Source organism: Dermacentor andersoni, chromosome 6 (genome assembly GCF_023375885.2).
Source record: "Dermacentor andersoni chromosome 6, qqDerAnde1_hic_scaffold, whole genome shotgun sequence".
NCBI lineage: Eukaryota > Metazoa > Arthropoda > Arachnida > Ixodida > Ixodidae > Dermacentor > Dermacentor andersoni.
Genome location: NC_092819.1, coordinates 33317661 through 33335274, shown reverse-complemented (window position 1 = coordinate 33335274; position 17614 = coordinate 33317661). Strand labels below are relative to the sequence as shown.

At 45.9% G+C, this 17614-nt stretch overlaps 1 protein-coding gene across 9 annotated transcripts in view; it reads left to right on the top strand.

Moving 5' to 3' along the window:
* The window catches only part of LOC126521812 (solute carrier family 22 member 6-B-like), a 50050-nt gene that overhangs the window by 14051 nt on the left and 18385 nt on the right, over positions 1-17614 (top strand). For 4 of the 9 annotated variants that reach the window (XM_072288680.1, XM_072288679.1, XM_072288678.1 and 1 more), the window contains 10 exons: positions 342-445; positions 2525-2679; positions 3334-3502; positions 3790-4003; positions 4912-5009; positions 6375-6577; positions 7944-8143; positions 9579-9709; positions 10656-10776; positions 12427-16644. In XM_072288680.1, coding sequence (XP_072144781.1) covers positions 342-445; positions 2525-2679; positions 3334-3502; positions 3790-4003; positions 4912-5009; positions 6375-6577; positions 7944-8143; positions 9579-9709; positions 10656-10776; positions 12427-13536 — 2505 coding nt within the window. In that variant the 3' untranslated portion in view covers positions 13537-16644. Of the gene's footprint in view, positions 1-341; positions 446-2524; positions 2680-3333; positions 3503-3789; positions 4004-4911; positions 5010-6374; positions 6578-7943; positions 8144-9578; positions 9710-10655; positions 10777-12426; positions 16645-17614 lie in introns of those variants that run through there. The other 5 variants (XM_055066118.2, XM_050170509.3, XM_072288682.1 and 2 more) reach the window with 5 other exon arrangements.

The window sequence follows — 17614 nt, the reverse complement described above, 5'->3', positions numbered from 1 at the left end:
CACTTAAAAGAAAGTACAGCTTACGTCATCGCTTGCTTAATTAAGGAAAACACACTGCGTCGAAACGTTATCACAAGACGGACTGCATTAGGAATGGTTGCCTTCGGCAATCCGACGAGTACAACCATGCTTCCTTTGTGACTGGATGCTTTCAATAGGAACATGCAGTTCACTTAGGAAAGGTGTACTCGGCGTGGAGGCCCATTAACAAAAGACAGGACCTTGCATTTTCTTTGTGCGCGTGCTCCTTCATTGACCTGTCTTCGTTCAACGCTTCTTTAGACTTTAACATGCATAAAGAATTTTTTCATGAATCAGTGGCCCTTCTTTTTGCGGCGCAGTGGGACCTTACCTGCGAGCGCAAGTGGATGGCCTCTGCGTGCGAGACTGTCTACACAATAGGCTCCATCATAGGACTCATGTTATCCGGTCTTTCTGCAGACAGGTAAGAAATGAGCATGGTGTTAGTTAGTGTGCATTTGTATCTAGTAGCTCCTGACGGCATGCGTCCATCATTTTTCTTTAATTAGCGGAATCTTTGGCAAGGAGCATCTTCCGAATAAACTTGAATAGGTTATTTGTGGACGCGGAACGTAAACCATTATGCATTGCTAACAAAAATAGCTGAGGTACAGAAATTAAAGTAGGGTGCTTCTACTGAATCATGCTGAAGTGGCTTCCGACCCCTTGTTTGCTTTCGCGGCACGGCAGCGACCGAGCGAGGCCAAACCAACGTCGTGGATGGCGAGGAGGAGGAAAAGTTAATTTATCTGACACACGTGTACGGTGATCTCTTTGAACCCGCCGTGCTTGCTCAGTGGCTATAGTGTTGGGCTGCTGAGCACGAGGTCGCGAGATCGAATGCCGGCGGCCGCATTTCGATAGAGGCAAAATGCGAAAACACCCGTGTACTTAGATTTAGGTGCACGTTAAAGAACCCCAGGTGGTCAAAATTTCCGGAGTCCCCCGCTACGGCGTGTCTCATAATCAGAAAGTGGTTTTGGCACGTAAAACCCCATAATTCAATTTTTTTTGTTCTCTTTGAGGAGCGTCTTGATATTTCGCTGACTGCGGTTGAGGGCAACTTTTTTTTTTTTTTGGCTCGGTTCACCTATTATTTTTCTCCTACTGAGCGCGAGGACGCGGGTTCGATTCGCGACCGCTGTAGATGCGTTTCGATGGTGAAATGCAAAAGTGCACACGCTCGTGTAATTGCTAATTAGTTTTAAGTGCACGTTATGGAGCCTCAGAAGTTCAAACTTAATATGGACTCTCCACTACGGCTTGCTTCGAAGCCCCTGTGCTGTGTTGAGACGATAAACCCACTTATTTATTTATCGATTAATTGCTCGGTTGATTGGTTTGATTACCTCGACTAGCTGGTTTCCTCTCCAAAGTGTCAGTTGGGTCGTTGCAGTCATGTAGTGGAAGGTTTCCGAGTTAATATTTTTTGCTGCACTTTATTGTTTAGCGCGCTCCGCGCGTCTGCCTTGAATCGAAGCTATGATTTCGTCACCAGCATAAGAATGTCATACAGCCCGACAGCCTGTACAACCTCTGCGCGCTACAGCGGCGCGTTATACAGCTGCATCCTGGAGATTAAAGAGTTTTAGAATAGGGGCCCCAATAGTTTGGGGCCCCAAAGAGCTTTGCGGGTGTTAGTGTTGGGGCACGCAGGAGTGAAGAGCTTTAGGATAGGGCATTGCGTTTGCGGATAGCGTCTTGCGCTGACAGCGCCACTACGTCGTCAAAGAAAAGCTATTAGAAATAATTAAATAAAATATACCAGTTTATGTAGGAATAGTAATGTTGAATTGTGTGTATTCGTGTTTAATTACAATTTAGAGGTTATTCTGTAAGCAGCAAACAATTAGTTGCGCTTAGTTTTGAGCAAACCAACTGTACGTGCCTTCACCAGCCAAGCTTAGTCGTGTTAGGTCTACGAGCCATAATATCCACAACCGAATTCGGAATCAGCGGCGCCTAATGAATCAATCTTCATAACACATGCTACTTGAGAGAAACCGATAACCGCGGTCACTTCTCCTATAGCTTGCGAACTTCACGCGTCACCACGAATCGGGACCAGCTTGTTGCTAGGTTAGAGCCGTCCCTTCGATGGGTGCCGCCATGTTTGTTGACGCAAAGCTTTTGGGGCCGCTATTCGGGCTGCCGCTAAATCGGTGAAATAGCGTTCCCAACGCGCAACCTAAAACGCGTCTCGCGCATGCGCAGTGGCTTCGACGCTATTTCTTTGGGGCCCCAAAACGTCTGGGGCCCCTATTATAAACCCTCTATACATAGTATGCACGTGACGCCACATCCGCTGCTGTCGTCTGCTTCCGCTACATTCCGCCATCTTGGGGAACCTTATTAACAGGCGCACGCATAGGCCTATGGGTTCCCCAACATGGTGCCACCGTAAACCGGAAGTCGCGGAGTATCCTTGAATGACGTACGTGCATACTATGTATTGTGTGGCGTGTCCCTAGTCGACGTGAGAAGAGCGCTTCACATTCTGCAGGATCGGCCGGAAGCCAACGATCTGCTTTTCGGCCGTGGTACTCGAGGTGGTCGGCATCTCGCTGAGCAGCGTGGGCAGCGTGTTCCTCTTCACGTGCCACCGTTTCTTGGTGGCGGCCGCCACCCACGCGATCGTCTACACACAGTACATCATGCGTGAGTTGTATACTGCAACGCATACGTTCTAAACGACACTACGCCTCATCTTTGAATTTTCGCAAGGGGGTCTATATTCGTTACAGCTAATTTCACAGGTGTAGATAACGGCTAAATTAACCTGCGTATTTTTGTTCCTATAGGCAATCTGTCTCTCTTCATGTTCTGGTTTTTGATAAGAACTGTCATCTTCTCCCAAGTCGTGTACTGGTCCCTTCAGGTTCCTCAAAGCAACGAAGCAGAATAAATGCCTGCAAGCCGCGTTAAATTTAAGAAAATCTTATGCGGATGACTATAAGGCTCAAATTGTGAGTTTTTGTAATGAATGCATGCACGAAGACATCAGGGTGACGTGATATTCCTCGTAAGCGTTAAAGAGAAGCGCCCAAAACAGTATACCGTACATAAAGGCGTATGGCGGCGCCTCCGGCAGAGTGGATTAACCTAGCAATATACGAGTCCAAACCTCAAGGCGTGTCTACGCTTCTTAAAGAAACATGCGCTAGACAGCATGACACCGTCACGCGGCTTCAGCTATTGCAGTCGAAGGCGCATTCGAGTGTATTTTTTTTTTTGACCTTGCATATAGCTGGCACATACATCAGTGCTTGGCCAACTGGATGTTTCTTCTCTTTCAAACAATTACATTGGCAGTGGTCGAGGTGGTGGCGACACAGTGGCGGGCCATGTACATGACGTTCGTCATCTACGGCTACCTCATTGGCTTCGTCATCAAAGTCTTCACGCTCGGCGACGATATAGACTGGCGGAACCAACAGCTCATCATCATGTTGCCCACGACGGCCCTGCTCTGCGGATTCTTGTGAGCGCAAGCTTCTCGCAATAGAAACAATAGACAGTTGTAACCGAGAGTCGCTTGCGGTCCTCTCCGCTCACGTTTCACGCGCTCGGTATATCTACAGAGCACACATAGCAGACTGCTGCGTTGATGTCGCGTTTTTCTTTATAAGCGCGCCTCCTAGAGACGCAAGCAAGGCGGTGTCAGCGGAACAAAATGACCCATATTTGCGACTGCATTTGTCGTGCTTCCTTTGACGTTATGGCACCACCGCGACAGTTTGCGACAACCTGTAAAAACCCCACTCGCAGCTTGCTGCCAGAGTCGCCTCGGTGGTCGCTCACAAACCTGCGCGTGGAGGAGGCTGTGCGTGCGGTCGCCTACATTCTCCGCTGCAACCGGGCAACGCCCGACGCCATCAAAGCTGTCATCAGGAAGCTCAGGCTGGAGCCGCTGCAGACGCTGCACCGTAGGATGTCCGCCAATGAGGATGCCTCGCAGTACCTAAGCCACCGCAGGACACAGGTACAAATATATCCGCACGTTAAGGGGATTGAGAGTTTGTCATGCACGCTATCTTTAAATCGATGACAGATGCAAACATTGAGCAAACGCGCACTGTTTGGTTGCCGTTATTGAAACACCGCAACGCCTATGTTATGCCACGAGATGGCTTTGTAGTAGAAAGCATCACTACTGAAGAGCCTGTAGAGCGTTCTATCTCTTTTTATTCATGACATTGACAGCAATTAACGATCTTGGATGGATTTCCTACGCTGCGCGGTGACTTCAAGAGCCTTATTCTGCCAGGCCACTACAGCTTAGCTGCTTCGAGACAGAGGGTGCTACGGGCAGGCGAATAGAGCCGACAGTGATGTGTCAAGAAGCAGTATTATTATTTTTATATTGAACTTCAATCTCTTGAATTCGTAAGAGTGATACAACGCTAATATCGCGTACGTACAATTCAGACGACAGTTTCAATGTCAGGGAGTACACCTGGACCCTGTATGTTTGCGAATGTCCTTGTGTGAATGCATACAGGTTCACCAGCAGCAGTGAGTGCTTCTGTATCAAAATCTGAAAAAAAAATGGCAAGCTAATTACCTTTCAACATGACTGCCTTCTTATAACGAGCGTGTCACCACAATTTACCGATTATAAACGGGACATCCGTCTTGCGAGTTAGTACCGTATTCCTTCAGCGGCTGCGCTAACACTCCGTTTCCGCCTTCTACTTAGAAAAGCTTTTCTTCTCTTTAAAAGCTACGTTTCACGTCGGAACGCCGCTATAACACTGAATCTGCAGATAATGTTTGTCTTCAGTATCTATTTAAAAGTAAAAGGTGATGTATGTTATCCTGTGTGTTTGCAAAATAAGGTAAAGTTGTCCTGGTCGGCCCCGATGTCTAACTTCACACACTCGCATGCAGGCACGTGAGCTGGTGTCTCCAGAGAAGAACGTGTGGGAGCTTCTGGTGATTCTAATCACCCAGTACCAGTTCTCCAGCCTCACTATCAGTTTTTGCTGGTGCGCACCTGTTTCTCAGCTTTCTTTCTGTCTTATTTTCTCTGTGGGCCAACTGATGGCTAACACCTCTGGCGCGCAATACGAAGTGATGTGTATATACGCGGCGCCGAGTCAGTGCTGTACACAAGCGGACCCTTCTGCGCTACGTTAGAGTTGGTGTAATGGAGTTTTTGGGACTGCAGCTGCACGGGCTGGCGTTAAAGATAGATGTGACTAAGAAGTAGAGAGAGCGAAGGTCAACTTCAACTTCTTTAGATTATTTTACAGGGACCACTGCTACACAAATGAGGACATTGTAAAGACATTGGTATGCAGATGTTTCTGTCATGCTTGGACCGTTTAGTGAAAGAAAATGACCACGAATGATGCAAAAAACAGTCTTCGTTTAGTTTAGATGTTGATATATTCCTTTTGTTTTTGTGAGTATACAACTAATTGACTGATTGGATGATTGACTGGGCTTAACGTCTGAGAGCAGCATCAGTGCTACAGCCGCTAAGCCACCACGACGGGTGATTAGTAAACACACACACACACACACGCACACGCACACGCACACGCACACACACACACACACACACACACACACACACACACACACACACACACACACACACACACACACACACGCGCGCGCGCGCGCGCACGCACGCACGCACGCACTATAAAGTAAGTTGCAGTTAACTACGCTGCGACTTAACGTCACGTTCGCGGTAATCGATTTCAAAGCGTTCTCCCAAGTGCTAGGATTATTAGGGTTGCAAGTTTCGCAGGTGGTATAGATAAAGTCAAGAGTAAAATGAAAAAAGGAAAAAAAAGAGGGAAAGTACACCAATATGGCCGCCGTCTCGTATAGATACGGCCATCCAAACACTATACGGCGGAATGTTTTCCTTTGCTCATGCGTCCACAAAATGTTGCCGTATGCGCATCTTCGAGAACCACAGGGGATCATCTGTGAAGCCGCGCCATGCACTATATTTTTAATGCGTTTCAAGTAGAAAAAAGTGTATGTGTTGAGGTGTGGAAAGCCGGTCATGTGGTAGAGGTAGAGAGAGGAATATATATATATATATATATATATATATATATATATATATATATATATATATATATATTTATATATATAATTTGCGTGCGTGTGTGCGTTGCACTTCGCTTCTTAAGGTTGCACTTCCCTCCTTGAAGAGGCAGGACGTGTGTCAAGTGAGCACCAGAACAACACTTTGCAATGTGGTGAACGCGGTTTAAATCATCAATTCTTGACTTGAAAGAGGTGCGACGTTATGCTAACGCACTTCTCTCGCATTTACCGCTATATAACGACAGATTTTTTTTTTACTTCGTCGCATCGTTCTCCCAAAGGTTCGCCTGCTCCATCTCGTTCTATGGCCTCGCTCTCGATATCAAAATGGGGTCCATCGACAGTTGGTTCCAGTTCGCGCTAGTGGCCGTGTCGCCCATGGCCACCTATGTCTTGGTCGTGTGGCTGGGTCGGAGAGACGTCCTTGCGGTGTCGCTGTACATCGTCTGCATTTCCTGCATCGCCGCCGCATTCCTGCCCAGAGGTAAACGGGCAGACGGCAGCGGACTGCAACATGTCCAGTTGCTTCTGTCGAGGAAAGAGCGCCGGCTAGCGATAGCTTGGATTGGCTTGGATTCCGAGAATGAATTAAACGAGTGCTAGCAATTGTTCTTGAAAGTTTCTGTTTGTACCGTGCTTAAGGTTACTTCGGCAGTCCTGGTGACAGATAGGCTGTTTTGGGTGGTGTCCAGTGAACTGATCTTTGTCGCGTTTCTTGCATTTAAAAGGAAACGTGAATATGTGTATATATACTGTAGGGAGCATATATTTATTTACGTCATTAGTCTATCTCCTTTCTTTTTATGCAGTGATGACTGCATATTAGAAAATAACTAAGGGAAGCATCGAGATTACAACTTTGCAACTCATAAAAAAAAGGGATTCTATAAACGGTATTGATTCTGATCCCTTTAGCGGACAAAACATATATAATACATATATGAAAGCCCACCAGTAATTTAGGACTATGACTTAACAGAACTCGCGTAAACATTGTAATGCTTTCATTGAAGTTGTGAATTAATGAATTATAATTGCCTGCTTTAGACGATCTGACAGTTATACTATACAGAATTCTGACATTTGTTCTTTATGTACAGCTGCGGAGTTGTGTACATTATGTTGTATCTTTTGTTGTTGTTGACCGATTTCTGAAACTTATGCGAAAAACGAGTAAGGCAGCCTAATTCAATATTACACTTTGGACAGTTCATTGCATAGAGATTTGTTTTTGTTCTTTCTATGCGGAAAAAAACTTCCGCCAAATGATTGCAGCGGTCGATTAGTGAATAGATTGTCTTATTGTGTACTGCGCATAGGTTCTGCTGGGATTATCCCTCTGTTTGCATCATCCGTTCGCATTTCGTCTTTGTACATCTCGTGAAGAAGGTGCAAAGTTTGATTCCGAATTTTGTAGATATACTTTGAGAAAACTGCATATCGTCACGCCAGTATTTCTTTTCCTTTCGGTCGGTGGCCGTTTCTCCCCGAATTATCACTGTTCTCCAGTTACAGCTTGGCGTAAGACGCGCCTTACATGCACACAAAACTTCTTAAACGTTGTCGCCGATTCTATAGACTTCTGTCTGAACAGATTGCGCATGCGACGCCAATATTTTAGTACCTTCTAGAATCTATACTCGAGTGCCAGTGGTTGCCCTGGAAAAACACTGTCAGCATAAATTCAAACCCGATGGACTACTGTGCTCGTTGCTATCGCGATTTGTGTCTGACCTGGCTTCAACGGCACAGGTTTGCCCGATAAAGGGTCGAGTTCTTAACTCGCTCTTTCGGCAGTGTTCAATTGATTCGCCGTCATTTCACAACGCGACAACACCGTTGGCTCGCAGGTAGCACCAGCGTCCGTTTCGTGAGCCTGTCGAGCGCGTGGTTCTTCTCCAACATTGCCTACACGGTGCTGTTTGTGTACGCCACCGAGATCTACCCGACCGTCGTGCGAGCTCTGAGCTTCAACTTCGGCGCTGGCCTCGGCAGGATCGGGACCATCATTGCGCCTTACATCTACCACGGAGCGGTCAGAGGAGGAAGCGTTTGTTGCGAATGTTTCCGTATGGGAGTGCGCACAGGAACGCCCAGGGCGGTCATTGCCCCCTGGGTCCCCATGACCTTAATAACGGTCTCAGTGGACTGGGAAGATCTTAATGGGCTCAGTAGACTGTGAGGTACATCCCGCGCCTTATTTGGGTCCGCCCTATGCAGTGCATCGATTAACTTCCATGTGTGCTATCCTTAGCCCACAATGTGTTTCACCCTTTGCCGAAGTTTGCTGCTTCCGAGATTATGTGCCGGTGGACGCAACTAATATAATGTTTAAGTCATGGTGAACGGATAATGAAGACGTACTGTTTAAAGCTGTATAGGTAGATTTAGGGTTTGATGCTCCAAATATCTGGGTATTTGTCCTTTTTAGATTGACCATCGAACCGTGACTCCGATGATGTTTTCGTGGCGCCATAGTCATTAAACAAAAGTACACAAATGTGATGATATGTTCATGACTTGGCCAATGTCGGTGCGCGAGAACTGTACAAAAAGTTGCCAGGTTTCCAAAGTTATGTTTTCCTATAACTTGGAAGTTCGTGTAGCACCTGTGTTATAGAAAACATTTTTAATTAGCCCTGGCCTGATGTTCCCGTATTCTTCGACGTCACCGGTCAGCTACTTCAGGAATCGGAAGGCAGGCACCGCCGCATTGTTTTCCATTAAAGCTGAAGCTCGTGTTCTTTGAAACTGTCGCGGACTTCCTACCTCAGAAGTCGAATCCACAAGTTTATCTTAACACAGTATTTTTTTTTCTTTATTGTGCGTTTTGTTCAAGGTTCTCCTGAGCAAGTCTAAGAGATATGTTTAATGACCTTCAGTGACCTGACACATCGATGCCCTGGCGTTAAATTTTCACTGTACCTGTGATTGGTGTTGTCGATCAATTTGGCCTCGCTCTGCAATTTAGCTTGCCACAAGATGAGATCAGATGGACGAGCTACCGCCACGGAAAGGCGTCTTTCCAGAGTTTGAACCCTGACCAGGATGAATCTTTTTTTAATCTGCGAGGCCTTCTGTCTGAGAAACCCTTGCGGGTTTCCTTTGTAGCTTCGTGCTACAGTCAGCTAGATGTCAATTTCTCCCCCCCCCCCCCCACTCTTTGTTCTATCATCATCATTTCCTAAATTAATTTTGGTATCTGCTTCCAAGAAGTGGAGGCAACAAGCTTATAGCAACTCGCATGGATGATATAATCTTGATTTCAACCTTGATAACGACGAAACGTAGTTTAAGGCTTTCCGCACGGGGACCACGTTGGACAGAACCAGCTGACAGTCACCGGAAGCGGCAAAGATATTTCCGCACCTGAACTTTCTTAAAAGTATTGTGATAAAGTGGTCCTGGTTGCGAGATGTGACTTATATTGTTGCGTTTATTCTGGACTTTTACGCTTTGCTGCATCGCTTCGTGGCATTTTGCAGGGTTCAAAGTTTGACTCCTACCTGCTTCTTGCGTTCACCTGCGGTCTGAGCGGCTTCTTGGTGGGAAAGTTGCCGGATACCAAGGAAGTGCACCTGCCCGAGATGATCAAGCCCGAAGAGAACCTTTTCGAGTACGACTCGCAATATGGAGGCTATCGTTGCGCGAAGTATATAGCAGTAAACCTTGCTTTCAGAAATTTATATGGAGCGCAACATTAAGGCTGAAGTTGAAAGCAGTCGAACGCTATAAGGTAGAGTTATTCCCAGAAATCTTCCGCCAGAAAACTTTACACAGGTAGAGAACTTCCGAGATATGTCGAAAATGCGTTCTGTGTGGTTGCGACTTAGTCGAAACAGAAGAATCATGTTACTCACATTCATACGAATCCAACAGATAATGAAGCCAAGGAAAGCAGAGAGGAAATTGCCTGTGGTTTTAACTGAAATGTAGAAATGTTAAAAAAAAGGGAAACGAACGTGGACACAAAAATAAAAGAAAAGAAATTCAACTTGTAACAGGTCCAGTATGCGGCAAGTTTTTTTGTTTAAGTTCTTTAGAGGGGCCATTGAATAAATATGTTACGTTTAGCGAGACTGAAAGATTAGGCTTCTATGATAACGAATCTCTCATTCGTAGCGATAACAGAGCTTTTCCGAGCAAGAAAATGAAGAAAGCTTAAAATCGGACTGGCACCACCTGTTTGTGGACTATGGTTCCTGTCATGTCACGTCAGCACTGGCTGATTCTCAGAGAGCGGTATAGACGGAAGTCACGTGGATGTTAGCTCAACTCGTCCGTGTTGGCACGGGTTGTTGAAATTTAGGAGCAGCAGGGGGATCTTCGCGGCAATTTTCTACGGAACACTGCGATACATTCGCACAAAGAAAACGACGATAGTCGTCTTAGACGGACATGTTCTTGATCTAGATAGAATTAATATTTTTTTCTTTAGTGTCTCTTTAACAGCACATGTTATTGATTTGCTCTGAAAGAACTGTAACAGGCACAGATGCCCTTCTCCCGAAAAAAAAAAAATAGAAAAGGCGATACGAGGTCCTCTTCGTTTTTATTCCCAGCTTTTCCCCACTTCGACAGCACGCTAGCGGGTCGCGTGGAGGCATGGGCCTGGGCCTTCAGGACACAAGTTCCAACGCCTCGCTGCTCGTGCCAGCACTTCTCAAGGTATCGACCAGCAAGGTAAAAATGCTAGCATTCGCAACGGGACAAGTCTGCAATTAGTTGCTCCATTTGTCCTTAAAGTGGCACTAAAATGAAAATTTTATTTAAGCTGTATTAGTAAATTATCCCTCTACAACATCCTCCCCCCTTTCACCCCTTCCCCCAGGAAAAACGCCCTCATTGTAAAAAGCTATGTGCGCTAGAAAAAAAGAATCGCTAAAACGAAAGTCGAGTAGTGACGCCGCCTTGAAGTTACCATGGCATAGTTCAAATTCTTTAAGACCAGCGCTTAGATGAGTTAGACTTGACTAAATTTAGTAAAGATCGGCATATAGAAATCGTGCCTAGGCGCCGCACTGAAGAGGACATGTGCTCACAGAGTTGAATATAGTTTTCGGGCACATGTGGTTAGGCTAAGGCCTGCTGGCTATCCAGCAGGCGTGCTACAGATAGTGGTGCAGGGTCTGTTAGCCGAATACGAGACGCCGAAAGAAAACCGAACAAAGCAGAAGTACTTTAACAATTTCGATAAGAGAAGCATAGCAGTACTTCCATACGTGCATAAGGGGTCACGTAATCTCCAGAAAAAAAAAAGTTGTTACTAAGTCAGGGATCACGCTTTTCTTTAGTGCTCCTAACAAGCTTCAGGATCTATGTAGACTGGTTAACCAAGGAAAAAAAGAGCCACTAATACATGTGAGAAAAAAAGAAACGCACACGAAAGTATGTCATATGCGGTAGCAAATATGTCTACTTGATTCCGCTGTCCTACGGCCGTTGTTACGTGAGCCAGACGGGTAGCTGTTATAAAGCACCCTCTGAGGGAACAGGCAAATTTTTTGAAGGGTTTGATACGTAGCAATCTCGCTGTCCACTGTAGCAAGTGCACGTGTCATTCAGATTTCGACAAGTGTCGGATTGTGCGGAACTACCGCGAATAAAGCGCCCGGGAAATATGTGAAGCCTATTTGATGCACGAGAAACGGGGACCAGTGTGTAAGCACGCCTTCAGTGCTGCTGCGCAAAAGAAAAGAGATGTAGTTATCGCTATAGGTCTGATCTTTGTTCCCAACTCTTTTTTCCTTTATTTTGTTGTTAATTGCGAATCTATAACGTTCGAAGCAAGAAGCAATAAGCTCATATGGCTGCTGGTCAGCGAAATGCGCGTGTCGTTCCTTTATGTGCATTTCTTATAAGCGCTCGTCTTCCAGAATTTGAACTGTGCTGCAGCAAACGGCCCAAGTGTCTACCTTACTGAAGTTCCCGTACCAGTTCGCCGAGACGTCATGGATACGAACGAAGTCTGCTCGGGCCCAGTTAATTTTTCTGTCGATGAAGACGCAGCACACTGTATTAAAAAAGAGCCGAAGGCTTAACTTAGCACATTTCAGTAACATTTACTTGGTCATAGGAGCCCAAATACGAAAAAAAGAAACGCTAAAATTCTTGACGCCACAATGACACTTAGGCCATTAGTCCTTTAGAGGGACACTAAAGAGTAACACTAACTTTGCTTAATTTGATGAAGACTTTCGTTTGTACTGAATTTGCATTTGGTTGGTGAAAAAATTGTTCGATACTAGGGGGAAAATGGCAGGTACTAGCACGTGTCCGTGTACACCGGGACTGGTGCCTTCCCAAATTTCACACTTTACCTTGCTTTTATAGCCGACTTCTCCAATCGCCAGGACGCCAGACCAAAAGTACTCGAGTAGGGTCGTGTCAAAAGCGGCACACACCGGCTCGGCCCACCGCCAACGTTCAGTCAAGCCGGCGCCGAAGAAGCTTGCTAGAGCACGTGCGGGTGTCGTGACCGAGGCTCGGCCTTCCGGACGGGAGCTTTCCGTCTCCGAACGGGTTGCTGGAGGTGCCACACAATCCGCATCAGCGGGCGCCTCGGCAGCAACCGAAGACGGGAAACCCGCGGAACAACTGGCCGATGACGCCGAACGGAAACGAGCGTCGCGTGCGACCTTTACCGACGAGGGCTTCGGGGAAGACCGGCCCAACGCAGGGTCACCGAAACGACAGGAAGTGGTTTCTCCTTCGGGGATCAGCGTCGACGCCGAGCAGTCGCCCTCCGAAAGTTCGGGGCAGTGCCGTTCGCCGTCAACTACCGTGGTGGGTCCTGTCGCCACCGCACGTCCCAAGGAGGGTCCTCACCTCGGGGTCCCCGAACCGCCATCGTCAACGTCGCCTGTCGCCGCAGCATCGACCGCCGTTGTCAAGGAGGCGATGGAACGTTGGTCAGCCACGCCGCACCATCCCTCGCCGGTGAGGGACTCCATTCCGGCCGAGGTCGTTTCTCCTACGCTCCGCAGAGCGGACGCTCAGAGGCGGAGCACCCCGCCAGCCGTGGCCACAAGGCCCGCCGGCGGTGTCCCTCGCTGCTCGTCGCCCTCGCCATCACCTCGCGCGAGGCGTCACAACTCGCCCCCAACAACGCCGAACTTGGGCGTCGGCGGCGTGGCGTCGAGTGCTGAAGCCCCACAGGCTCCCGAGCGTCCGGGAGAACGAGACGAAGTCGGTGCTCGTGCGGTGCAGGCGACGTCGCTACGTGCGGTCGCGCCTGAGAAAAAGGCCGGTACACTGCGGTCGCCGCGGCGTTCGGTGGAAGGTGCAGGGAGCAGTGCGTCGGCGAGGTCAGAGAACATTGACGGAAGGCGGGCTTCGCCACTCAGAAGAGACGCAAAGGACGTTGCCAGCCCGAAGATGAAGAGGAACAAGCTCTTTAAGCACCGCCAGCCACGTGCAGATCGTGTTAAAGACCATCGCTAAAAAATTTAATTGCGCGCTTTTCGTGTTCATTTTTGTTGGATAATACTCCTCCTGCGTGGTTGAGAACTTCCAGCTCGTACGCCTGGTGCGCAACTCGCACTTCGTATTTATGACTTGAACCTTCAGGGAACGAGTGGGAGTATTTCGCCACGTGGTGGAGCAGAAATTCCTTTTTCGTTGCTTTCTTTGTTGCTTCCATCGGAAGTAAGGTATCAACAGGTAAAAACAATTGGCGAACTGCTGAGTGCCTCTGAATTGCAGAACGATGACGCTAGATATTCCTTAAGCGTATTTGACCCATACGTTCTGTAGTTCTTGGCCGCCTTGTCGCCAATTAACGATTTCATAATTCTGGCGGACTGAATTGCGTCGTTTTAATACTGTACTTGCCATTATACTGAAGCGAATTGTGGTGGTGTTCTATGCCCAACGCTTTCTCGCGTGCTACACTTGTTGCAAAGCTTTCATAAGTAATATAAAACGTTCATTGTGATCATGCTAGCTGAACGCAAAGCTAGCGATTTGTTTGTTCTTGTTTTGTTTTTTTCGTTATGTTCTAATTTATATGATTGAAGAGTATTGAACCACAGCTCGTAGATCCACGGATCTCGCAAACATTAATTTTGGGATTTTACGTGCCGAAACCGCGATCTGATTATGAGGCACGCCGTAGTTAAGGCCTCCAGAAATTTGGACCGCCTAAGGTTCTTTAACGTGCACCTAAATCTAAGTACACGGGTGTTTTCGTATTGCGCCCCCATCTAAATGGTGCCGCCGTGGCCGGGATTCGATTCCGCGACCTCGAACTAAGCAGCCCAACACCATAGCCACTAAGCATCCACGGCGGCTCACGGATGTCTCTAAAGCGCTTGATTCGGCCCTCTGCGAAGTGAAAAGTAACAATGTGGCCAGCGCACATCAGCGTCCACATTTTCATGCGAGCCACGTAATTTAGGATAATGGAAACACGCTGTGTATGTTGTGCTGTGCTTTACCTTGGCATTCCCCAGAATCGGTCTTCAACTCGAACATCTTCCTCGTATCGCTGAGAGAAGTACAGCGCCGCTCCTCGGCTTAAAAAAACTCGATGCTTGAGTGACTATGGCCTCCGAGATCGGACGGTGCGCAAGACCACGCGCCTTCCGAACTCGGAGGCCATGAATTGATCCATTCTCGGATAATCTATACGGCGAGAATTTGCGTAAGAAGCACCTCTTCCCACCAATGCATTAGAACTGGCGTCGAGTGCACCCGGTAGCAAAGACGATCAAGATGCCAGCCTGTGGAGAGAGTGCGAAGTTTTTCCATCGATATTTCGAATGTCAGTCAGCCATAAAAACTTTATTATCGCGACTGGGAGCGATGGGTTCTGCGACCCCGCCAGATGTCCATCAGTCAATGCTAAGGCGACCACTTGGGCTCGTGCTGTGACCGGGACTTGTATTTCCGGACCAGAGCTGGCCAGACGGGTCGCCCACTTTTGCTAGTGGAAGGAAACTTTTTCATTTCATTTCATTTATTTCAGCATTCTTTTTTTTACAGCAGAAAAAGAGCACTAGGGCAAGAACAAAAAGCTGCAAAGCAGCAGCTTGACTAGGTCCTTGCCCCTTTTCTTGGCAACAGGCACAGATTGATACATACATTCAGAGTACATATATGCATATACACACACTTATACCAAAAAACTTCCTGTTAATTTGTCAGTAAGAGAGAGAGAGAGAGAGAGAGAGAAAGAAAGAAGTGCGCACATATTCACCAACAGAAAAAAAAGACAAGTACATTTATAGCATTTTCTTGAAACATTGTTCTTTAAACATTGTTACAACATTCATTTTTCGAAAACATGCCATTGTAACTCATACAGCCACTTATAAGGGTATAATTTAGTACAGCAACATGCTTTCGTACAAAGGATACTCAAGAAATATAAGCAAAATACCGTTATATAAGTCATGTTAATCATTGCTCAACCGTTTGCGTCACCGGTTCCACGCAAATGCGCCGTATTCTGAAAGTTGTGCTGTCAACGTTCGCCTAGAAATATCATTTAGGGTTATATCAACACTCTGTAAGGCGTTTAGTAACTTCGGTACGCGATATTCTAATCTAGTAAAGCCATAATTTGTTCTTGAAAATGGCAGTAGCCAAGCATTCTTTTGCCTCATATTGTACGGTACATGTGTGGGGAAAGTTAATTTGCATATATCTAAGAAAAATGTGTTGTTGTATAGAAGACTGTTTTTGCACTTTAAAACAAGGTTTGTTTCGTGCGAGTGTTGTACGGGGATCAGATTAAGGGAGCGAAATATTGCAGCTGTATTAGCACCGTAAGAGGCATTCACAATATTGCGAACGGCTTTTTTCTGCAAGACTAGTAGTCTCTGAAGATTCGTTTGGGAAGTGGTTCCCCATACGAGATTGCAATAATTTATATGAGGAGCAAGAAGGCTGTTGTAGATTAAAAGTTTAATTTTAGGGGGTAAAACATGTCTGAATTTGCATAGTATGCCACAAGCCCTGGCCAAAGACGTTGAAACTCGGGCGACGTGATCATCCCACAATAAATGCTCATTAAAAACTACTCCTAGAGTATTTACTGTTTTTACAAGCTCTATCCTTTCCGCACCAAGCGTTAACATTATGTTTCTGTAAATCTTTTTATGTGGTGGAGCAAACAGAATAGCTTTTGTTTTCGTACTATTTATTTCCAACGAGTTAGTTTTACTCCAATTAAGTAAACTACTCAGGGTGTTATTTGCCAGGTTCGAAAGGTAAGCCAGACTAGTTGACTGGAAAAACAAGCTGCTGTCGTCGGCATAAATTATGAAGTGTGTTTTTTTGCTTATATGAACGATGTCATTTGTGTAGATGTTGAACAATGTTGGCCCAAGAACGCTGCCTTGCGGAACTCCTTGCAAAATTTTTTGAAGAGTTGATTGGGGGGATTTAATTGAGACGCACTGCTTTCTATGTCTTAAATATGACTGTATAAGTGCTAATGGAGTGCCGCGAAACCCATAATGTCGTAATTTATCAAATAAAATTAAATGATTAATCCGGTCGAACGCTTTAGAATAGTCAATAAAAACTCCTATTGTTATCTTTTTATCTTCAAAACCGTTAAGAATGAATTCTTTTTGTGACAGTAAAGCAAGCTCTGTCGACATTCCTTTTCGAAAACCAAATTGTTGCTGGGATATGATCGAATGTTTTTTGCAAAATGATGTAACCCTTTTACAGATAATTTTTTCTAATCCTTTTGAAATTACAGGTAATACTGAAACTGGTCTGTAATTTGAAAATTCGTTTTTGTTCCCCGATTTAAACAGTACAGTAACTTTGGCATGTTGCATTGCTTCGGGAAAGACTCCAGTAGATAAAGCAATATTGAATATAGGAGTGAGGACAGGTGACAGAAGATCGAGCACAAATTTAATGGGTGTTATTTGCAGCCCATCAATATCACGCGCTTTGCTGTTTTTCAGGTACATGAAAACTAAGAAAACCTCTTCCGGAGACGTTGGCTCAAAAAAGGCTGAATGTTTATTGGGTAGTACACCCAAAAACTCAATTGCTGTTTTGTTGTAATTGCTTGAGGCTAGAGAAGTAAAGTAGTCATTAAAGCTGTTTGCTAGCTCTTCGCCCCTTAACGATTTGCCACCCACAGTAACTTCCAACTCATCTTCACGGTCTGGTCTTAAAAGCTTGTTAAGTTCACGCCAGACTGTTTCGCTTCGACCATTTGCTTGATTAAACCGATGTTCAAAGTATGCACGTTTTGTGTTTTTCAAAAGTTTAGTTACACCATTGCGGCATTTCTTGAATGCTGCCAGATCATTAATGGCCTTTGTTTTCACGAATTGAGCATATAATGAATTTTTCTCGCGAATCATTTTGAGACACTCATTCGTAACCCATGGCTTGCGTATTTTAGTGGACCTTCTTACTTGTTTAAACGGAAAACAGCAAGTATATGCTTCCTTCAGAATGCTTATAAACGTATTGTAAGTGTTGTTTGCATCACTTACTTCAAGCACAAAGCTCCAGTTTATATTTTCAATTTTCGTGCGAAATTCCC